Source organism: Camelus dromedarius, chromosome 7, assembly GCF_036321535.1.
Source record: "Camelus dromedarius isolate mCamDro1 chromosome 7, mCamDro1.pat, whole genome shotgun sequence".
Lineage (NCBI taxonomy): Eukaryota > Metazoa > Chordata > Mammalia > Artiodactyla > Camelidae > Camelus > Camelus dromedarius.
In genome coordinates this window covers 65,396,341-65,421,012 of record NC_087442.1, presented here as the reverse complement: position 1 = coordinate 65,421,012, position 24,672 = coordinate 65,396,341, and the positions used below count along the sequence as shown (strand labels likewise).

Genomic DNA, 24,672 nt, shown 5'->3' with positions numbered 1-24,672 from the left:
TTTTGGATAACAATTCTGGGCTTCATGGGCTTCCTGTATGATGCTCATAGATCCTACGGTATGGATGAGCAGAGACTCCCACAAAGAATAAACGCTTGTTCTAGGGCACATAATGAGAGCACATAACAAAGGTCAACCATCTCAATTTGATGTTCTTTTCACTATTTTCATTTTGATTTTGGTTGGAATAGGGTACGTGCTCAAGAATTGTCACTCTACAGGATAGAGAGTGAAGAATCGAAAATTAAAAGGTTACAAGGTGTGTAGTTTTTATCTATGGTAAAATACACCTTCTTCTTGAGTTATCTATTATTTTTGCTTTCAAAAAAGCAAAGTATGGTATAAACCAGGAAGAGAAGGAGGAAGGTGAGACTTGAGTCAGAGAGATCCCTGAGGAGGTCATTACACTAGTGTGCATTTTGGTAAAATGTAAATATGTTCAATACATAGACATTTGTTTCTTCCTGCATAAATCAACACTTCATATTTAATGCATGGTTTTTAGAATAGTGTCTTTAAAAATAGCTTAGTACTATAAAAACAGATTAGAAAGTGAACTACATAATTAAAATGGAGTCAAATTTATACATTTATAATACCCTAAGCAAATATGAATAATAAATATTAGTCTCATCAAGCATATATCTCAAAGAACAGATAAGTGCAGCTAGTGAAGCAAGATTTAAAGAACATAAAGAAAGCATCTTTAAAAATGAAATAAAGGTCATATACCTTATAGTAGTTTATTCAGAAAGAGTATTTTTAATCCAGTGAATTGAGAATGAGTTCCTGTATTTGGTTCACTGAGTAGTATTATATAAATAAAAAAGTTCAACTGAATCACTCTCAGGATATATTCTTGGTATTCTTCCAAACTAGGGTGGAAAAAAATGTTATATGGGTAAACTGAAGATTTCAGAAAGGTGCAACCGTTATATTTTGACTTGCTATTTTAGAGAGCTTCATGGACAATAGCCAAAATCTGATCAGTCATATAGGAATGTTTTAATACATTGAAATTTCACAACCATTTTGATAAAAGCAAAATTAACCTTACAGAGAAATTCTTAGATATTTTTAAACAACACCTTTTTAAAAATGAGGTACTAAATATACAAATACCAAAAACCTCTATGCTAATCACTTCCAAATTGCTGAAGGGGGAATGAATGTGAAAATAAACAGCAGCAATGAGACAGAAGAAACACTAGGATGTGGTTGAGTACCACGTACAATAAGGACAGAAAAGGGTATCTTGAGTTTGCTGGGCTTCGCGGAGGAAATAAAATTTGATAAGCAGAATTGCTAACAGAAGTGAGGAAGAAAGAGGCAAAGAGCATGGAAATATGGAGAAACCATTGATAAGCAAAGTGGGAGAAAGGGAATGGTGAGCACAGAGGATGGTGGGTAGTATGGTAATCAAGGATCAGAGAATCAAGCCCTTGCAGATCATGCTAGAACTTTGCCTTTTATCCTAAAAATAAAATGGAAGCCATTGAAGAATTTTGATCAGAGGAGTAACATTTTTTGACTGCTTACTATTTGCCAGGATCTTTACACCATTATTTCATGCAATACCCACACCTATCTTATAATGTCGGTAGTGTTAATCACACTCATTTTGTAGATGAGGAAACCGAGGTGCAGAAAGGTAAAGAAACAAATTACAGCTCTACTAAGTTTCAGAACCAGGTTTCAATACAGCAATTTAATACCATAGGTGGCTCTCTTAAACTTTGTACTATACTGCCTTTAACTTTGATAGAAATATTACATAGACTAGAAATATAGAGGAGGAAGAGAAGATTGAAGTGAGGGAGATCCTAAGAATGGCAACAGAAACAAGGTCAGACACTAGAAATGCTTACTGTGGAAAATGGGTGGGGCTTAGATTGATTGGCTGTGAGTGAGATCAAAAGGAAGCAAGAAAATCAGGGCAACATTCAAGTTCTGACTTGACAACTGCACAGAGAGTGGTCCGTTTTATAGCAACAGGGAGTGCAAGTAGGGGAGCAGATTGAAGGAATAGCAGTGGCAAGGAATGATGCATTCTATGGAAAGCACGTGCAGATGGAGTTGCCTGTGGAAACCCAGATGGATGTCTCCAAAAGACATAATGTGAGGACTGGAGGACCAAAGGGTATGGCGTAGTAGTAAAGAGAACACTTAGAATTAAATCCAGACCCCTAGCCATGACCACAGTCAATTATTTGAAGTGATGAAGTAGAAATAGAGGACTATTGTTATCAACTCTTGCTTTTATTGTTGGCAAAGCACTTAATGTCTTTGAGTTTCAGAATCTTTTTTCTGCAAAATAAAGAGAGTCAAACTGACATTTGACAGGTACCTTTGGGGTTTCTCTTTATATTTTCTTAAAAACTATACGCTGTATTTATTACATAAATCCTATCAGCTGGTAATCTGGAAATTTACATAATTGACCACAAGGGGGAGAACTCTAATTCTGCATTAAATCACTTACTACACTATGAAATAATCTAAAAGTACTTGCTGTATGAATTTGGTGATAAGCTGTCCCATTTCACTTCGTCATGAAAGTTGGGGGAATTCTTTGCTAGAGATAAGTTTAACTGAATTGAAATGCAGTTTTGTGTTGCTAAAGTTATGATAAAGTTACTGAATGTAAGAATCTATTTATATTAAGCACTAATTCTCCATGAATGAATCCAGCTGTTTCTTTAATTGAAAAGAAGACAGTAGAATTTTAAAATACACCCTGAGAGGGTTTTTCCTTCCAAATAACTATTTCAGTTATTGGTCAAGAGAATTTTAACCTTCCTGAAAGTCCTTGGTGACGCTGAAACAAGAATAAGATCATTAGCATTATTCTATTGTAAAGATATCCGTATCAAAACAAAAAGATCAGAATGGTGCTGGCCACACCATTTAAATGTCACATGTTCTTTGAATATATATGAGTATATGTTTTACGTGTGTGGTTATATGAATGTGGAGTGTTGCATATTCAGTATTAAAATACCTCGTTTTCTGTTTGGTTTAACTTCTGTACTCTGGTTTTATGTAAAGTTTTATTATAAGGAGACTGTAACACTCATGGTGCTTCCTGTGATTTAATGAGTCACCTTTTGGACTTGATCAAATTAAATTACCCTTGTAAGGTATAAATATGAGTATTTCTGCATTTTATCAATATACCCAAACATACACAGCTAAATGAGTATTGTCCCCTTTAAAGATACAGTATTAGTGAGCTGTATTGGACTCTCAATAATGCAGTTGTTACTGAAAACATATTTATGTTTCCCCTTAGAGGCAGTGCCACATATTTTAATATGTTCAGTGATAGCAGGTCTTCCTTTGAGAGTGAGTGCAGTATTTAAAAAAAACAAAATTTCTATGAATGAAGATTGTATAATAAGATCACCAATAAAGTTGGAATATATATTATCTGGGGTTCAAAAACCTAGATGTAAATAAAATATTTTAACTCCCTTTGATTTGTAAACCTCCTTAATTTATCTTCCATAAAAAAGTCACAGAATTTTGTCAGCGGTGATGTCACTGAAATAAGCACAAACCCTCATAAGGTGACGACTAGAAAAGGGAATTTATATTTGAATAAACTAATTTTAAAGTCTTCACTCCAATAAATAAACAAATAACCATATAACTAGTTTAATTTACTTAGACTCAGTTTAGGCTTATTTTTTAGTTATTTGCACAGTTGATGCTTCCTGAATACTTTAAATGTAAAATAACAATATACTAAGTAAATTAATATTATTATTTAGATATTTTCTCTACTTTCTTCTAAAAATGACTCAGATTTTTTTTTAATGATTTTCTTTGGCTAAGTTAATTAATTTTCTATCAGTGTTTCTCACACCAGAAAAGAAAGTATTGCATACTAATAAAAGATATGTGCTAGGTGGTGTGGAGGATGTACATCTTACTTCTGCTTGTATACACAGGGACTAGCACAGTGCTTGGCCCCTTAGTAAATATTTACTAGTAGATATTTAGAAATTATTAGTTGCATAGATGAATTAGTAAATAAATGATGTGAAATGATATATGTACAATTATTCCTGTTATATATTATTGTTCCAGACTGCTGCATAAACAACCACCCAAAACTTAGTAGCTTAAATCATTTGTGTTGTTCACAGATCTGCAGTTTAGATGGGCTCAGTGGGAACAGTTCATTTCTGCTTGACTCCTCCACCAAGTGTCAGCTGATCTGACTTGAAATCCAGGGTTGACTGGAAGACTATAGGTTCTGAGATCACCTGAAAAGTTCACTCACTCACTTGTCTAGTGGTGACGCTGGGTGTTGGCTGGGGCCTCAGCTGTGGATGTCATCTGGAAACCTGCTTGGATTGCTCATAGCATATTGTTTAGTTTCCATTCAAGTGATCAAGACAAAATACATGGCATTTTTATGATCTTGGAGGTCACATTGAATCACTTCTGTTGTACTGTTGGTTGAAGCAGTGACAAAGTTCTGCCTGATTTCAAAAGGAGGCTATTTAGAAGCCACCATGTGATGGGAGGTGTGTTAGTAGGGTCATATGAAAAGCCTGTGGGGATGGAATATATTGCAGTGACCATTTTTGGAAAATATAATGTACCATACTTTCATAGACTCAAATATGTAGTTTTATTTCTGAACTACTTCTATCCACTTTAACTTGAGGAAATATTGTTCTCAAACAAAATTACCCTGCTAAGTGGATTTCATCTGATACAATGAATATTTACATTTCATTTTCTCCTTCCTGTTTTTGCTCATCTCTGTTCTCTTAAATATGTTTATCTGAGTTCCCAGACCTTCCTCACGTACATTCAAGGCCTAAGACTGAAGCTTTCTCCCTTCCTTCCTTTCTTCTTCCCTTCCTTCCTTTTCTTTTTTTGGGGGTGGGGGGGAGGAGGCCTGGAAAGCATTTACTCTTAAGTCTACTCATTTTGTCACTAAACATTTGTTATTGATGAGTGCCTTTTCACAGTTCAAAGAGTAAATAAGCACAATGCTGAATATTAGGGGGTTTAATATTTACTAAGTTGATAATATGTTTTAAATTATACACTCTCTTAACTGGAAGAATTACTTCTAATGTCCTGTAAAATACACTCTTTCTCTTACTAAATTAAATAAATGGAACTTTAAGTTCAGCTAAAAGTGAAAAATGTCAATCTGTATCTAACTATAAATAGAGAAATAGAAATGGTCTTTCCTGAAGTCTGATTCTGATGTGGAACAAATGATGACATTATCTGCATAAGATAAATTTGAGGTGCATACTGAGATGGCTTTTTTCCCCCAAAGAGTTTGAAAATCAAATAAGCAATAAAACAGGAAATCAAAATGATATAACAATATTTCCTCTATTAAATCCAAACTCTATTTCATAGGATATTGAAATAATGTTGGGTAAATATCACTGAAGTAGTAAAAACATTAATGTTGTTTAATTGCTTAAACAAACTAGAAAATTTTAAGTAATGCAAAAGAGCATTAACCCTGGGTAAAGGAAGGGAGGGACCAACTTGAAATAGGTCATATAGAAATTGCTTATAATTATTTTCTAGGAAGTAAATTGAAAAAATTAACCAATTTGTTTATCTTACATAGACTTACTTAGAAATAGATTTTCCCAGTGAGCAAGGGTCATGTCTCCTCTGTACCCTGACATATCCCTATCACGTGGTGCTCAATAAACGATTTTGCATGAAAGAATATAATGCTTTCTGACAATGTATTTTCTAGTCATTTCAAAAAGCTGGTGTGTTCTTTAGCTTTATAATAGCCTCAGTACTCTTAATTATATTATCCAGAATATGTGAGCTTTGAAACTATTTTCAAAGTTTAGGTTTAGTTTTCTGCGTTCAGGTATCATACATGTAGAGATTACTCCCTTGTTTGTGCTCTTAAAGTCTTTCCTACAGACTGCTACTATAAAAATGATATTTATCATATATCATACATCATATTTACTTTTACATATACTTGCCTCCAAATTTAGGTTGCAAGCAACTCAAGGGTCGTATTTCCTTCCTAAATTTTGTTCTCCTGGAACACAGTACTCTGTGATGACAGCTGCTGATTGATGGTTGAGAGAATGAATGAGAATCTGAATCAAGTGTCTGTTTTTTTCATCTCCACTTTTCATGAAAAAAATAAATCATTACATAAAAATGTTAGCCTTTGAGAACTTATTATGACCTTATTAAACCCATTCACCTTTGAAAATAAAGTATTGAACTTAATATCAGACCAGATAAATTTTCAAGTTTAACTCAACATACCCTTTAAGCTTTGTCTATTACCTTTGTGTAGATTGCCATGTTCTATTTCTTTCTTTTTACAGAGAAAAGTAACTTTAGAAATATTTTCCTTTTATTTAAGTAGCATAAATTCCTTAAGAGATTTGAACATCATCTCTCTTCATCCTAGAAACGGGAAGTAGCGGGCCACACTACCTCAGAATCCAAGGTAACATGTATGGGTTTATTATACATGTTTATAAAAGTTTTGGGGTCCATGAATTCTGCTGAATTGCATAAGTACTTTATTATTTGTTCTGGGAGGAGTAATTCAGGTGCAACTTGGTGCAAATTATCGCCTGGTCCTTTAGTGCCCACTTTGACAGTCTTAAAAAGGTAGAGTGCTAATTTATGAGTTTGGATGAGAAATTCTATGATGACCTCTTCTAGGGACTGCGACTGTGTCACATCATCGAGATACATGACTGGCACTTTTATTACTGAAACATGCCATTGCATAAAGAGCCTCGTTGGGATATTGTGGGACGTGACTATAATTTTCATTCCTTGGATAAAAAATTCCATTTCATCCTTTTCATGGTTAAGATAGTCTAAAAGAATTTGGTAGAGGGTACTACTGGAGGACTCAAGGATATGCAGAATGGAAGTAGGATATATGAACAATAATCCCGTCACTGCTTCTCCTAGGTGATGTCTCAAAATTGACTGAAACAGTTCTTCATAGTATTCAGCAATATCTTTTTTTTCTATGTTTGCTGATATCTTGGCCACTAGGAACATCCTATTAAGAGGGAATTTCTTTAGCTGTAGTCTTAGCTTTTCTTCCTGAAAATGTAAGTAATTACTACGTGGAACTTGTGGTATTAGAAGAGATTCCAATGGAAAATTCTTTTTGGTGCTCTTTCGGGTATGAACTGAGAAGGACATGATGAGTCCTGTTTATTTCGGTAGATGATTCCAGTTGTAAGCTTCCTACAGTATTTTCATTATGAGGACACCTCTTCAGTGATGGACTCTTATTTTTGTTTCTTCTGACAAAAAAAAGTTTACCCAGTTGGTCAAATGATACTGAATAGCAAAATCCCTTCCCAGTGTTATCAATGAACAGTGTCTTTGAAATTAAAGAAAATGTTAAAGCAAGAATCAAATCATGGAGGTTTTTTTTTTTTTAAGTTGACAACAAAGTAACTAACACATCTTAGGAAAAAACTCCCCAATAAACTGGGGAGTGGGAAGAAGATAGGACTTACTCTCTAATAAGCTCAATCTGTTGTTATTTAGACTATTATTTTCTTTTTCAATTTATAGTATATTTTTTCTCAGCCCCTGTTCGTGAATCATACATGCACACATGTGTGCACACATGCACACGCAGAGGAATATATCTGCTGACAGTCAGTGACAGCAGCCTTGACATCACATTAAAGTGTCTTTTCATTTATGTAATGGTGAATACAGATTGTCCTTTATTTGTCAGATTTTTTAAAAAGGATATTTTTAAGATAATTCCCCAATTTCTTTTATAAATTTAACTAGTCAATAAATCTTTTAAAATCTGGGAATCTCTTAACTACTCATTGGCTTATTTAACTTTTACTCAGTACACTAAAAGCTAATAGTATTGCTTGGATAATAGCAGTATACTTTTGAAGTAGCTGCTTTTGTTTTTTTTTTTTTTTTTTTTTTGACTCCTATCAATAAGCCTCAAAAATGGCTTTTTTTTTTTTTTTTGGTTTTTGTTGTTGTAAGGGTCAATTAAAAATTCTGTTATTTTTAAGGCAGTCTTCTTACCAGTCTCCTTCTCTTCCCTGCAGATCAACTTAACATTATTTTCTTTCTTCAGATGCTTCTTCCTTTTACCTGTCCTCCAAGCCCTGCTTGTCCTCCATCACTGTTACAACTGCTAGTGTCTTAGGTGCTCTCAGCTGTCCTGTGTTCTATGCTGGTTTCCATAGTACCCTGGCCAATCACAATGTCAGTGGTGTTAAAGGGATACCGTGCACTGGCAGCTCTGATTTCGTAATTTAATGTGGATATCTCAGTAGACACCTCGACATCATGGTAGAGGAAGTGAAGGCCTCTTTTCCTGAATGGCTTATTTTTAGCCAGCTGCCTTTGTAAGTCAGACAGATGATGGATGTATCTTCCTAGACATATTCTTTTCTTTTTTCTTCTTGTCCCCCATCTATAGGAGAGAAAGTCAAAGAACGAATTAGTTATGCACCTTGTATACAATTCAAACATGCTCTCGACAGTCTCCCTATCCTGTCTACCCAGGGTAAAGAGGTATTTATGCACTAATTAAATACTGTAAGAGCACATACCAGATTCTGTGTAATGGTGATTCTTGTTATAAGAAAGTTCTTCTATAGGATTCAGTTTTCTTAATGTAAATTTAAATTACTTTTTGTGATAAAAATTATTAACATGTCTTACAACTGCATTCACATAAGCTCTACACTATAATTTTAAAACAAGGTTAGAAAACACCCTACTCAAAAAAATTAAACTTTAAAGTATGTTTTCCACTTTTTAGATTTGTGTTATCCAAACTAATGATCTGGTTTTAATAATATGTAGTGATTCATTATCCCAGAAATTGGAGGGTTAGAGGTGACTTAATAATTCCTTAATTGTGTGGTACACAAAAAATGGCCATAATTCCTCACTGCGGTTCACTTCATCACTTGCTGAAACAAAAGTCTTTCCCAAGGTGCATAGAAACTTGTCATTGCCCAGTGTATTGTTCTCGCCTGCATTCCTGTTGCTTTGCAGAATGTAATTATGTTCACAACCTCCTTGATAGCTTTCTATACTTCTTGGTTTTTATGATGCTGTACTTTTCTAAATGTCTCCCCAAATCTCTATTTGTGTCCAAGCCCAGTTCCTTCTCACACGCAACTCTGGGCAGTGCCGAGGCTCTGCACTCATCATGCAGTTACTCTCTCACTTTGCCTCCTTGCCCAATTAGCTTAGCACCATCCATGTTTCTATTTTGTGAGATCAGGTGGGTGGTCCTTATGCCACTCTAGTCTCCAAACAGAATGATTACCATTGCTGATTGACTGTGGAGTCTTTCCTCCTGAGCTCAACTGTGGATTTGGACTCCTTCTCAGTCTGACGCTCAGGGCAGATACAACTAGTTTGCTGAGGTTGACAAAGAAGAAAAAAAACTGAGTTCCCATCCCAGTATTTTTTCTATACAGAAGACTCCCAACTTGTAATCTTATTTACACTCCTTTCCTTGGATGTCCCTCTGGCCTTTAAATTTTAAAATGCCAACATTTAAACAGTTATTTTCTTTATATTTTCCTTTACAAATACCCCAATCTGTGACTCAACATTTTTTCTCTTGTCTCCTAGGCCAACATCCTTGGTCTTATCTATTCATGTTTCCTTAAAGTTACCCCCAACTTTATTCTTTTTTTCCCTTTTTTATTGTATCATAATCAGTTTACAATGTTATATCAATTTCTGGTGTACAGCATAATGTTTCAGTCGTACATATATATGCGTATATTCCTTTCATCATTGGTTACTCTAAGATACTGAATATAGTTCCCTGTGCTATACAATATGAAGTTGTTGTTTATATATTTTATATATAGTAGTATATATAGTAGTATCTGCACATCTCGATCTCCTAGTTTATCCCTGCCCACCCCTTTTTCCCCCAGTAACCATAAGTTTGTTTTCTATGTTTGTGAGTCTGTTTCTGTTTTGTTAATAAGTTCATTTGTGCCATTTTTTTAGATTCCACGTAAAAGGGATATCATACGGTATTTTTCTTTCTCTTTCTGGCTTACTTGACTTAGTATGACAATCTCCAGGGCCATCCATGTTGCTGCAAATGGCATTATTTTATTCTTTTTATAGCTGAGTAGTATTACATTATATAAATATACCACAGCTTCTTTATCCAGTCATCTGTTGATGGACATTTATGTTATTTCCATGTCTTGGCTATTGTAAATAGTGTTGCTATGAACATTGGGGTGCATATATCTTTTAGAATTAGAGCTTTCTCCAGATATGTGCCCAAGAGTGGGATTGCTGGATCATATAGTAAGTCTGTTTTTAAAAGAATCTCCATCCTGTTTTCCATAACGGCTGCATCAAATCACATCCCCATTAACAGTGTAAAAAGGTTCCCTTTTCTCTACACCCTCTCCAACATTTATCATTTGTGGACTCTTTAATGATGGCCATTCTGACTGGTGTGAGGTGCTAACTCATTGTAGTTTTGATTTGCATTTCTCTAATGGTGATATTGAGCATTTTTTCATGTGCCTATTGGCCATTTGTATGTCTTCATTGGAGAAATGCTTGTTTATGTCTTCTGTTCATTTTTGGATTGGAATTTTTGTTTTTATTATTAAGTTGAATGAGCTATTTGTATATTCTGGAAATAAAGCCCTTGTCAGTCTCATTGTTTGCAAATATTTTTCCCATTCTGTAGGTTGTCTTTTTTGCTTTGTTTATGGTTTCCTTTGCTGTTCAAAAGCTTATAAGTTTAATCAGGTCCCATTTGTTTACTTTTGGTTTTAGTTCTGTTGCCTGGGTAGAGTGCCCTAGGAGAACATGGCTAAAATTTATGTCACAGAATGTTTTGCCTAGGTTTTCTTCTAGGAGGTTTATACTGTCTGTCTTATGTTTAAGTCTTTAAGCCATTTTGAGTTTATTTTTGTGTATGGTATGAGGGAGTGTTCTAACTTCATTTATTTACATGTGGCTGTCCAGCTTTCCCAATACCTTTTGCTGAAGAGACTGTCTTTTCTTCATTGTATATCTTGCCTCCTTTGTCAAAGAGTAATTGGCCATAGGTGTATGAGTTTATTTCTGGGCTCTCGATTCTGTTCCATTGATCCATAAGTCTGTTTTTGTGCCAATTCCATGCTGTTTTGATTACTGTAGTTCTGTAGTATTATCTGAAGTTTGGGAGGGTTATTCCTCTGGGTTTGTTATTTTTCTTCAGCATTGCTTTGGCAAATTCTGTTTTTTTGTGATTCCATATACATTTTAGGATTATTTGTTCCACCCCCCCCAACTTTATTCTATACTAAGACTTTTTATTCACTTTGAAATGTATCTTGATTTCCACTACCTCCTTCATAATAAGAATAGATTATATTTAGTTTATGATTAGTCTTTTATCCTCAGCATTTTTCTAGATTTCAGTTATATTTGGATTATAATGAGTCTTGTACTCAGTGTTTTTCTAGATTTTCCTGCCTCACCTATTCAGCTAAGAGCATGAAACTGTAAGACCTGATGATATGTCTGCTTCATAAAGTTCAGAAGATACTAGTTTTATAAAGTCTTTCCTGTTTACTTCCCTTCTATAGAATGTTAGGAGAGGGAGCTTCTGCCTTTATCAGGACCAGAGAGATTTCTGGCACTCACTTCTAATCCACAATGATGGATTATAACAGAGAAAATGGGGACATGCAACTTCAGGGTTTATGACCTAACATGAACATTGATCAATGTCAGTGGGAGAATTTATAGGGAATTGCTCTCTAGAAGCCCCTTTTGAACACACAAACTTAAATGAACCTTTTATACATAAGTTAAGATTCTTCCTCTTCATGACATCATTCTTAACTAAAACACAATTTCTTTATTTTTTTTGTCCCTGTAAAAAGAGCCCAGTTGTGATTTTTCTCCCTATGTGTGTTTTTTGTTTCTTTGATATATCTTGGTTCTTCCAATATAAACCTAATAAAAATGATAATCTTTTATCATTCTAGTTTCACATATAAACCATGTAAAATATTACTAAGACATTCTTTCTTCAGAAGAGTAATAATCTCTTATTTGGTGTTGGCTTAACACATATGACATTGTCATTTCTGTAAGTCAGACTGATAGTGACAGCCTTTTGTGGTTCACTGTAACACATTTAGAAACAGTAGTTTTTACCACCATAGGTAATAGTTTGATTTATGTTTTCCTAGTGTATTTTTCCATTTCTTAATACATTTTTAGTTATTGGGTAGCTTCTTCCAAATTTTAGTTTCATTGTCACATGGATATCTGAAACGTTTAAAGGCAACTGACCTTGTTTTCTTGGCTTTCGTCAACCATGCTGTTGTGTCAAGAGAAAAGTTCTGAGCAGATAGGACTAAAAACAACATGCAGTTTGGTCCGTTTTTAATTGACTGGTATATGTAATTATAATCATACACTCTCCTTTCAGTGGACACTCAGCATTTGTGTTTCCAGATACCTCAGTCCTTGTGTGCCATCTGTTAAGGGTCAGTTATTTACCCTCATGTGGTGACTCAGGCAGAACTTGTCTGTCTATCCCATGGGATAAAAAGAAACTTCAGTGTTTTTTCTTCTAGAGAGGTCTGTTTAGGTATCTAAGTTCAAACAACTGACAAGTGGCTGGACCAGAATTGAAATTTATTATACTAAGGAGTCCTCTTCCAATTATTCTGTCTACCCTTGTTATCCAACTTACTGCACATAAAGACACAAAATATATTTGTAATTCATGTTAAGCAGTGCACCTTAATATTCACTATACACTTTAGGCTCTGGCTTTATTCTCTGGAACCAAATGTTTCTGAAAAAAACAATCCCCCAGTGTCCTTTTGTCTTTGTAAGGCAGATAGAAAGGATTAGAAAGATTAAATACTATTAATTGATTACTTACTGTGCATCATTTACTAGATGCTCTTACACTTATTAATTTAATCTTCACAACAACCCTTGAGGTAGACAGAAATTTTGCTGACAATTTGTAGGAGAGGAAACTAAACATAGGGTATGTAAGTACCTTGCACACAATTCAGACATGCTCTCAGCAACCTCTCTATTCTGTCTACCTAGGGTAAAGTGAAGATAAATTATTCCCTATCTCTATCCATGATCACAGGGTCACTCTTTGCTTCTCTATGATACGGCAGTTCCTCTGGAAATAGAGGATAGTATATGGTTTGGATAAAGTAAATTGAAAGGAATACTCCTGCATTGTACCTGGGAATCAACAAGATTGATGTACTGTCTTTAATGTCTCATTTGTCTCAGATTTATCTACACCTTTGATGTGCCAGGTAGTATCATAGGCACTGTAAGACACACAAATGTGGGAAGCACCTGGTCCCTGATTTTATGAGTTTAGTCCAGAAGGGATGTTGAGATGTCCATGAAAAACCCAATAAATACCATGCAAATATTGTTTGATGCTTTAGAAATGCCAAGATTAGAAAGAGTGGCTGGGTTTCTTAGAAAGCTTAATAGAAGCTTTGACCATGGTCTTCAGGGAAGCAGAGTTGGAGAGTGGCTTTGTGAATGTTTCTTGAACTCATTCCTATAGAATGTGAGGATGTGCATTAACTGAACTTGATTTCCACCTGGAATATGAAATCCCACTTTAACCTTTCATTTGTGGTCCTGTGCTAGAAAAACAGAAAACTCTAAATCACTTGTGCTAACCTTCTCTGTGTTTTGACATATCTAAATAATTAGTGTAAAAGAATTAATGGTCTAAATAAATGGCTAACAACTTGGATAGAGTCTGTCACTAAGTATATACATAAACTATTAAGTAGGCAAAGTATACTTGATTTAGCAGTGCAAAGCAGAGTGAGCATAGTCACCAAATCACTAGATAGTTTGATGTATTAAAAAAAAACAACTACCTTCTCCAGCATTGCCTCTCTTTGCCATGACAGTATGGAATAGTGTTTAATAATTATTTACTAAGGAGAGTACACGCTAGAAATACTTTGTTATTCAATATACAAACATTTAAAATAAGTCTGTAATTTGTAGAAAATATGTCAGATATTGTGGAGATATTCTTGTGAGCCAGATATTGTATCTATACGTGAAAAATTCAGTCCTCTCAGTGGAGCTTAAAGTTTCCACAAGTATGTTTAATACAGGGCTAGAGAGAAGAAATACTGTACTAAAGACATAAACATTGAACACTGAAAACACAAATGCTGGAACAATTAAACGTGGCTGGGGGGACAAGCACTTAAGCTGAGCATAAAAAAGATATGAAATGTGAATTGTATGTCTGGTTATGTGTGGCCCGGGGGGTGGGGAGGATATGGAGCAGAGACAGGGATCAAAGAAGATACAGAACAGACTGTAAGCTTGAGGCATAAAGGGCAGAGGACATACATTACAGAGTTGGGAAGTGTGGCACTTCATTAAGAAAATGCAATAGTCTGGTTTGGCTAGAGTGTAGTTCTCAAACCACAGAATCTTTTTTTTAAATTGAAATATAGCTGATTTACAATGTTGTGTTAGTTTCTGGTGTACAGCATAGTAATTCAGTTATACATATATATTCTTTTTCATTATAGGTTATCACCAGATATTAAATGTAGTTCCTTTGCTATATGGTAGGACTTTGTTGTTTATCTATTTTATGTATAATATTTAGTATCTGCAAATCCCAAACTCGTAATTTTTCCCTTCACTTAACTTTTCGGCAACCACAAGTTTGTTTTCTACTTGAGTCTGTTTCTGTTTCAAAATCTTGCAGGTTTGTTAAATTGTCAATGCCTGGTCTCCTACCCTAAAAGGTATGCGTTAGTACGCTTAAAGTGAGGTCTAAGAGCTTGCCTTTTTGACAGGTGTTTTCCTCATATTTCACTTTAAGGAAGAATGAGCTAGCTTGTAGTGTATATTAGAATCATTTGGTGGGGAATTTTTTTTTTTAAACCAGCTCCTGATTCTTATTTAATTAATAAGGCATGAACACTAACGTTTATTTGTGAAAGCCTCTCCAGGTGATTCTAAGAGTAGCCCGAGGGTGAGATGCTTGCGTGAACGAGAGGGTAAGCAGACAGGAGGAGAGGAAAGGAGATGAAAGGAAGTTGTATCTAGTGTATGGAGGAGCTGGATGCCATGCTCAGAGGTTGGAATTTTACTCTGTGGGTAGGAGGGAATCACTGGGTTTTTTGAACGCTTGTAATCATAACTGTGTTTTAGAGAGTTGTCTGTGAAGAGCAGAGGAACCTAGAGATGGGGAACACTGGCGGCAGCCAGAGCGCTATTAAGAATTCTGCAGTTGGTGACTGAGTACTCTTATCTTCTGCCAGTTGAAAAGTAAGTTGGTTCAGCCTTTTTGGAAAGCAATTTGATGATGTGGATCATGAGCTTAAAAATCTCATACTCTTTCACTAAGTAATGTGTCTTTCAGGTACATATCATAAAGGAATAGAATTATTGACCAATAATTTAATGTGAAAATGGTTATTATAGGAATTAAAAGAGAACTTTGAAACATTGAATAGATACATTGATTATGGAATACTATGGTGCCTTGAAACCATTTTTGAAGAATATTATACATGCATGGAAAGACAGTTACTCTCTAAAGTAAATAATATAATACACAAAATTATATGTGGGATGTGATCCTAATTTTATTTAAAAAATATGGAAACTAGAGTAGAGAGAAATCTAGCCAAGTGTTATAATTGGTGGACTTTGGTGATATTTGTATTGTATTTTCCAAATATTCTAAGCCTGTCTACATTATTGTTCTGTTCAGAAAAAGGAAATGGACACTAAAAAAAAAAAACCAATAAGGCTATGGTGATGGTTTGAGGAAAGGTAATGAATGTGTTGTTCTGTTTGTGAATCTGGGATAGTCTAACTTGAGAGCCTGCTGATGGGTAGAACTGGTAAAATGGCAGATCCTGCCTGAATTGGGCCCCACAAGGAGGGTCAATATTCAGGGGTGTCTGGACCTAATGACTGAGAGTCAAGATAGGAAGACATGGAGATGAAAGATGGAGCATTTATCAAGACACAGTCCAGGAGCCTCCGTCCAGAAAAACCTCACATGAAGTGATATCTTTGTATAGCTAGCCTAAGGCATACTACTGAGAGAAGGGTGAGTCTTTAAAGACTTCAGCCCTGGACAGTTAGAATCTGAACTAAAGCAGTTGCTGAGATTGAGGAAGCTATGCAAGTCATCATGAAGGTAGGCATGATTTAATCAGATGGATGTGGGAGGTGAGAGATGCATCTTTAAGATGAATCTGTGAGCTTGAATGTCAGTAACTGGGAGGACTACTTTTTTTTTAAATACAGAAGGAGGATAGAGGAGAAAGTCCAGATTTTGGAAGATAAATAGTTTGTATGTATTATGTTGAAGTGGAGTTGCCATAGAAACATGCAGGTGTAAATGCAATTAGAGTCTAGAGAACTGGAGAAGTCTGGATTGTGATGCAAATTTGATAGTCATCTGCATTGAGGGAAGAGTTGAAACCATGGGAACCAATGTGGTTGTGACAACAAAAGGAAAGGAGACCGTGTAGGTGGAGAACAGTACCAGGTGGAACACCTAATTTTGAGAAGTAGGCAAATAGCCAGTGAAAGAGGCAAAAAAAATCAGAGGTAGAGAAGCAAGAAAACAGGGCTATGAAGGTCAGTGTAGGAGGGAGGTTTAAAAGTGGATGATAGTGGTAAAATTTTAAAGAGAGGCCACAAAAGCTTGAGGACCAAGATGACTTTCTAATATTGGAAATTAGAAGTTTCCTGGAGACTTAAAAAAAAAAGATTCAGTAAAACGGTTGAGAGAAGCCAGCTTGCAGTTGTTCAGTGGTTCAACATAGAATAAGTGGTCAAAAAGTAGACCACTCCTCAAAACATTTGGCAGTAAGAAGAATGAGAATAAAATAGTAAATGAGAATTTACTATCAGCGTATGAGAATACGCTGATAGTAAATTACAGAGAAGGGGGTAATTATGCCACAGTGATCCTAGGTTTTCCTCTCTCAAAAACTAGTGTGCTGTGTTTTTCTAAATTGCCATTGTGTCCAGTCAGGAAGGTGGAGTCTGAGAAAGGAATGCATGTATTGCATGCCTTGAAGATAGTTTAAGATCATCACTTCTATACAGAGATGTTGGAGACTGCTAATAACACTCAACTGTGAATTATGTTTATTTCTCCACTTTTATCAGATTTATTTTCTGCATCTTGGCAGACAAAAGAGCTTTAAAGATGTATGACTTACTAATACACCTGGTGCACTTAATATCATGTGATATCAACACAACAAATCTTAATTTTTCTCAAAAATCTTGGAGTAATGGCAAAGTTTCTTTCCATGCACAAAGATAATTTTGATTAGAGTAATATCTTCATAATTTCTGTGTAAGAATAGACTCTGGTTCATACAACATATTATATTAGAACACATCATCAATAAGCCAGTATCTATTTTGGTGCTTTCTTTTTGATCAGTGTCCTGTGGGGAATGGAGAAAATCGAATAGAAGCTTAGAGTTGGAAAGGAGCTTAGCACCACTGACATAACAAATTCCTTTTACAGTTACAGAAAACATGGCACAAAGAGACTAATTAATAATAAGGCCCTCCAGTTGACAAAAACACATAAACATGAAATAGTGAAACAGGGAGATGACATTTATTAGAGCATTTGTCAGGAAATGTTTCAGTAAGTCAGGTGGTGCTAGAGCTATTCAAAAAATAGTTAAAGGAATCTGAATTTTGTGATGCTCAATAGAGAACAGTTAAATGTTTGAATGCAGGGAAGCAATATGATGAGTGCCACGTTTAATGGTGTTAATAACTGTATTCAAGATGTTTGGAAAGGCACCATTTGAGGGTCAGAAATACCTGCTGAAACATTGTATCCCATTTATGTAATGAGGATTTAGGCTAGAATGAAACATTAAAAAGTGTTTCTTTTTATAAAGTAAGAGCATTATTAATCTGAGTCTGAGTAACTGTATCATTTTTTCATTTCATATAACCAGAGCAGCAATATAGTAAAAACAACATAATGAAATATTTGTAAAGATTGGCTATGTCTTAGTCATCTAAATAGATGTTCTTTGATTTAGCCAGCAAAGACTTTATTATCCTACAACCTTTCCAGCCTGTGCTGAATTTAAAGTCCTTTTGCCCATTTTGATTCAGGAAAACTCCATATTTCTTCAGGAACTATACCCACTAACTTTTACAACTGTGGACATTTCAGATCCTCATGTGAAACTAAGTATCATTGGTTTAATATATGTAATTATAAGGGACAATCACTTTATTTTTGAAGTGTGTTACACATAATGAAAGTATACTAGGGTGGCTACTTTACTTGGGAGGACCAGTTACCAGGGTCTTGAGTCACATGACAGTGGGGTAGTGTAGGCATCTGGTCCTTCGTCATCATTTTTTCGGTGCTGGCATCTGCTGGAGATGCATGAATGCCTTTCTGGCCCATGCCTCATCTGTCACCCTAGTTCCTTGTCTCTGTAACAGGAACCTCTCAACCACATATATATGCCACTGTTGACCTCATAGAAAAACCATTTCAATATGGGTACTTATCCCCAGGGAGATCCTAGGCAAAGTTATTCTGGACTAAGTGTACTTTTGTGTGCTGAAATATTGATAAATAATCATTTTGTGCCTCTTTTAGCTTTGAGAGGTTCTAAGCATTACATTTTGTAAGATACTGGCTGAACTAACTAGAAGGTCTAAACTCTTAACCCAGTGATCTAGTTGGTAGGAATAATTATGATTTCTATGTGAATATTTTGCATTCTTGTAAAACTTTTCGCTTCTCAATTGGCTAAGCCTCTTTTATTCAATTATAATATACTCAGAAATATCCATTAATACAAGATGCATGAAAGCATAACTTTAAGGCAAAATTCTCAGAATCATCTAATAAGTTTTAGGGTCAAATGTGAAGATCCTTTGGATCCCCCACTGGTTGGAATTTTCAACTCTCCTGGCCAGACAACTTGAGTATTGGTTATACTTGCTGTGATTATATCTATTTATGAATATAATTTTTATTAAATTTGACTTTGAGAGAAGCCATACTGTTTGCTTATGGTTTGATGGTTGGCTGACTTTGATTTTGTCATAAACAGGGCTGAAATTGTAAGATTACTTCCAGTCTGGCAGTTTTGTGGGCATTTTTACAAGGTAGAGAAATAGCCTGGCCTAGTCATTGCTTGACAGGTTAAATCTCTGTTTACTCCACGAAATATACCTAACTACCATGGACCCATAGTCAATGTCTGTCTCATTTGTGTGTATAACTTTTCAAAAATGAGACAGCACTACAGTAAAAAGGTATCATAATTTTAAGCTCTGACTCTTGACTAAAGGCCTATTTTGGATTTGGCTCACAGGGTTGTAGGAAATGATATTTAATGAGTTTCCAGATGTGGTGGTGAATGGTGTGACTTGGGTAGTAGCTCATCCTTAGTTATTAGAAATTTGCCTCCGGTGATATTTAAGGACTGGGCTGGTCTTGCTTTTTTTTGTTTGTTTGTTTTAAATAAGGTCATTCTCCAGACCTGTGCCTCAGAAAAGGAAGGAAATTTTTCTTGGTCATGTTTTTATGGTATTGTAAAACAGTACTAGCCTAGTACATATTCTCTTTGCCTTTAACAATTTTCTTTGTGATTTAAAAAATAGCTTTTTTTGACTGAAGACAACCTCACACTTAAAACCTAGACTTTTAAAAAGTGAATCTTTAGAAAAAATAAAATCTCTTCAGGGAAAACTAAAATATAGTCTTGCACTGCAGAATTTAAACACATTATTATCAGGTTTTGATTGTTATTTTCTATTTGACTTATTAATTTGCTTTAAGTGGCATAATTTTACTGTCCTATTTTAAGTCTTCTTTATACAATGAAATGTAAAGGTGAGCAATGAAAGGAACAAAAAGAAGTTTATGTTAAGAAAAGTTAAATTAAAGAGGGAGAGACTTATATTGGTAGGGTGAGGGTGAAATGAAATAAAATTCAACCGTGCCATACAGGGAGCTAGATTAAATCTTGAATGCTTTGTGTTACGTGAGTAGAAAGGAACCATCCCTCTGAATATTTTATAATGTCTGAGTGGAGAGCATTGCTGCAGAGTATCTGGGAAATACAATCAGTATGTCTGAAGGCAGCATCTGTTTATCTTAAATTAATCATTTTTCCAAGTAGGCAGATGATAATCCTGCTGCTGGAAGCCAATGTCTTTTTGTAGTACAGATAAAACTGGAGATCTCTTTGGTAAGAACTATACAATATGAAGGATCTCCAGCTGTAACTCTTCTGTAAGATTATGGGCTCCTTTTTAGATTTTTCAGCATTATTTTGGCATTGAGAATTAGTAAGTAATTGCTTTTTAAAAAAATAACTCCTTGAGCACAATTAAATCTATTTTACCTGTCTGCCCTCAGGAGGTAAAAGCAACGTATTCTAAATATAAGGCGGCATATTTTCTCCTTCACTGGTCAATGGAGTTCCCATAATTGAAGTGAAAAAGATTCCACTGAGATGCTAAACTCTCTGAGTTTGGGGACCTGCTGTCAGTGGGAGCGCTAGCGTGAGGGGCAGCATGGCGGCTCCAGGGCGGCTCCTTTCAAATGCCCATATTAACACCACACTGCAGGCTGAGCAGTTGAGCTCACATTTAAATTCACTCTCTTTCCCTCTTCCAAAAAGTGGACTGGAAAAGTGGTCTGATTCTTTAAAAATAAATGAATAAAAAGTAATACATTTTTTTAAAAGTAGAACTTATTTCCTAAACATTGTCAGTTAAGTGTTAGTTATCAACTTGCCTAGCATAGAAGGTAGGGTAGCAAGAAGACAGTGAGGTTTCTTTACCTCTAAACTGAACTGTTTACCAGTGATTTAACCATCTTCTCACTCTTGCTTTCTCTCCAAAATACATGTGCATACATACGTATTTATCAGGAGAAAGACTTTAGATATTGTTGACTGCTAGCTGTGAGAGACATCCAAAGTCTAATCAAATATTGTGGAATATATACATATGTGTGTGTGTGTGTGTGTAGGAATTGTGGTTCTAATGGAAATAAAGAGTCTAAAAAGAATTCAGAACTGAGTGAAACAGTGACTGAACACTGTTGAATTTAATTAAATGGTGTATTTAGTGGGATGAAGGTTAATATAACATAAAAATTGGGTAAGGGTATTAGTAAATCTGGAATGTGGTCTATATGGCTTTCAAGAGTTTTGAACTCAACCCTCCTTAAATTATAAAGTCCTTGTTACAGATTATGAGAAGGGCTCAAGGTGACCCTTAATGATGCTGACAAAAATTCAGTCAGCAATTTGGTTACAATCCCTAATCAACATATAACTTCAATTGGCTGAGAGGGTAACCTCTAAACTGTTTGTAGTGATATCTGTTCCTTCATGGATGAAGATCTTTTAACTTTGGAAGATTTATACTTTATAGTAGAAATATTTAAAATAATTAAATGTTTAGCAGCAATATTTTTGTGTTAAGAAGAGATCTGTGCATACTTGGTATTTAAGGATTTCTAATGTGTAAGAGAATTTTCCCTACCATGTGACAGGTTAGCCTTTTGTTTTCTGTCTTAAAATGTGTAATAGAGTAATTGGTTTGAATTTTTGGATTATTTCACTTTAAGCTGAAATTTTACCAAGTTACATATAGTATTGTATCATTTAAGATTTTGATTTAATGACTATCTAACTATCTATCTAGATATCTAACTATCTAGCTATCTATCCACCCATCTATTTATCTAATCAATTCAGTTTGTCGAACAGGCAATTTTTAAAGGAATTAATTAAAAGAAGGATTATTTAAAAATTGTACCAGTGATCAATTGAAATCTCCTTATAAGGTACTATTAAAATATTCTAGACTACTATTTTGTAAATTATCTGAAAACTTAAGGGTAAGTTAGGCTTTTGAATTTGCAACTTTAATAAATTTAATATTAAGCTTTAAAACCGGAGGAAACCTAGGCATGGTCTTTTCTTTGCATAGAAGCTTCTCTCAAGTGAAGAAACACTCTTTATTGACAACATTGATTTGTCTTCTCCCTAATCAGAATGTGAGGAGATAGCAGTTAACACTTGTGGATAGTTCAGAGTGATTGTCTCCTGCCAAGGTGTTCTCAACCTCTCAGCTCTGTTGGTGGAAGGTTGCCATTTTCAATAATGATGATCAGCCCCACCTCTCAGAAACTAGGGCTAAGCAGTATGAACCAACCTGAGAAATGGCTCACATGCATTCTGGCCAGGTTTCCACCCCTTTATTATTATATATGAATTTTATATGACCTAATGGCCATACATTTCTTATAAAAACTTAGAAAATGAAGAAAAGTTACAAGAAGATGATATTGACCTGAACATCATAAATCAGGAAATGAACAATTATGCATATTCTGTGATTCTCTTTTGTAATTGCAGTTGTGCGTAGATATGTTTCATTTCACCTACTGTATATCACTGATGATGTTACACACACACTCACACACATACACTTTTTTACCTTATGCTATTATTATGGTTTTTAGTTTGTTTTTACCATTTAGTAACATATTATGAATGCCTTTTAGTGTTAATAAAACATAATAAGCACTAAAAGTACATAAAATGTATTTTAAAAACCTGTGTAGAAGTATATAAAGCAATAAAATTTTGTTTAATGGCTGCAGATTCCAATGTACAGATGCCTTTATTAACCAGTCCTGTACTCTTGAGCATTTATTTTGCCTACTTTTTTTGTTAAAGTAAGCAACACTATGTGAACATCTTTGTTCATTTTTGTTTGTTCATTTTAGAATTTTATTAAGATAATTCCAGATGTGAAATATATGGAGAAATGATTATGTATTATGTGAGGATTTAGGATCATTTTGTCAGGTTCCTCTCCAGAAATATGAGCCAATTAGTGCCCAGGAGTTGCTTTGTAATTAAATTCTGAATTTAGATATACTACATAGAACTCTGTCTTTTAAAAAAGCTAAATGAGTTATACAATTGTTATAAGTATGTCTTCTCTAAGATTTTGAGCAAGAGTCTTATGGTTATCATTACTTGGGTTTTTAAAGGCTAAATAGAAATGGTGAACTGGCACAGAGTTTTGTACCATACTCTTGGCCATGCATAGCTAATGCACCATCATGGTCTATATCACTCAGAAGGAAACAAAAGAAAAAACAAAAAGAAGACACTTCTGATTGTGTGAAGATTCTGATTTGTGGGAAAGGTGTGCAGAATTGATACATATCTTTTGGGTTCTAATATCTTGCACACCTTACTCTTGGATACTGGTTAGTATCACATCATGAAATGTTGCATCTGGAAAACTTTTTGTCACGTGAGTTGGGCATTTCATTTTTCTTAAAAAAAATAGTGTATATATTCTTACACGTAATTCTTGAGATCAAACAGTTTAAATAAGGTGCATATTTGGCTGTTATCTAACCAGATTGAATAATGCATGAAAGAATATAGATTTCAGATAGCAATATATTTTAATTTTATTTGACGATGTTACAGAACAAATTTATTATTTTGAAGTATTGATGTGTAACCTTCCTGGTTACATAACTTTTATGTTTATGTATGTGTGTGTGTGTATTTTATATATACATAGATACTATATACTATATGTTTATATTTTTATATGTATATTTATGTTTATATAACCTTCTTGGTACACACATACACATATATATTTATTATACATATAAATCAGTCTCTATCTTTGTCTACTTATACACACACACAGGTTAGTGATGATAGCACTTACATTTTCTACCCAATGAAATTATCGTGAGGTCCAATTAAGGCAACTTAGTTGATTGAAAAGACCATGGATTCCCTGTGAAGACAAGTTTGAATTAAATGTTACTTCTGTTTTTTATTACAATTGGTTCCTTAAGCCTTGAATTATATAATCTTATACAATTCTCTATTTTTAAAATAGGAGTACATGGCAATACCTCTCTAGAATTGTTGTGTAGAGCAAAGCATGATAATATTAAGTGCCTAGTGTTATGTCTGACATCCAACAAAAGCTACGTTTCTTCTCCTTTATTCCCTTTGGGGAGAGTTGTGGTTTTCACTTTTGTTTCCCCTTGCTTTCCTTCACGTTACAAAAGACTGCCAGGTTCTTAAATGAAGAAAGATGAGAAAAAGTTTGAACAATTATCTGTTTTTTATGCTCAGATTTTAATGGAATGGCTTCTGTTTTTCTAGTTGGGAATTAAACTTTTCATGCAAGTTTCTTAAATCTATATATTTGATATATTAATTTGTAATGTTATTTTATTATTATATTCTCTTATCTAAACTAAATAAAATCCCTTAATGTAGTCATTTTTACAGAGGTCAATTCTTCATGTTTTTGATATAAACTTTTTTCCTTTAGCAATCTGTGCTATCCACATTATTCAGTAGAAATTCAGCATAACATAATACAACTTGGAAAAAAGCTAAGCATAGAAAATAAGCTTACTGTGCTAAATCCAAGAAACCCAGTATAATTTTTCAAGCCAAACTTTTCTTTTTAGATTATAAGTTAAAAATATTGTCAGGATGTGTTATTATTAGCGTATGTATATGATATATATGTGGGTATATATGTGTATGTGTGTGTGTG

The 24,672-nt window shown here is 34.5% G+C and overlaps 2 protein-coding genes across 2 annotated transcripts in view; one reads left to right on the top strand and one right to left on the bottom strand.

Moving 5' to 3' along the window:
* ZNF804B (zinc finger protein 804B) overlaps window positions 1-24,672 on the top strand; it is a 451,467-nt gene that overhangs the window by 25,338 nt on the left and 401,457 nt on the right. The window lies entirely within an intron of this gene.
* On the bottom strand, window positions 6,433-7,295 carry TEX47 (testis expressed 47). The gene has a single exon (XM_031454853.2). The coding sequence runs from the start codon at window positions 7,192-7,194 to the stop codon at window positions 6,433-6,435; it is 762 nt and encodes a 253-aa protein (XP_031310713.1). The 5' UTR covers window positions 7,195-7,295.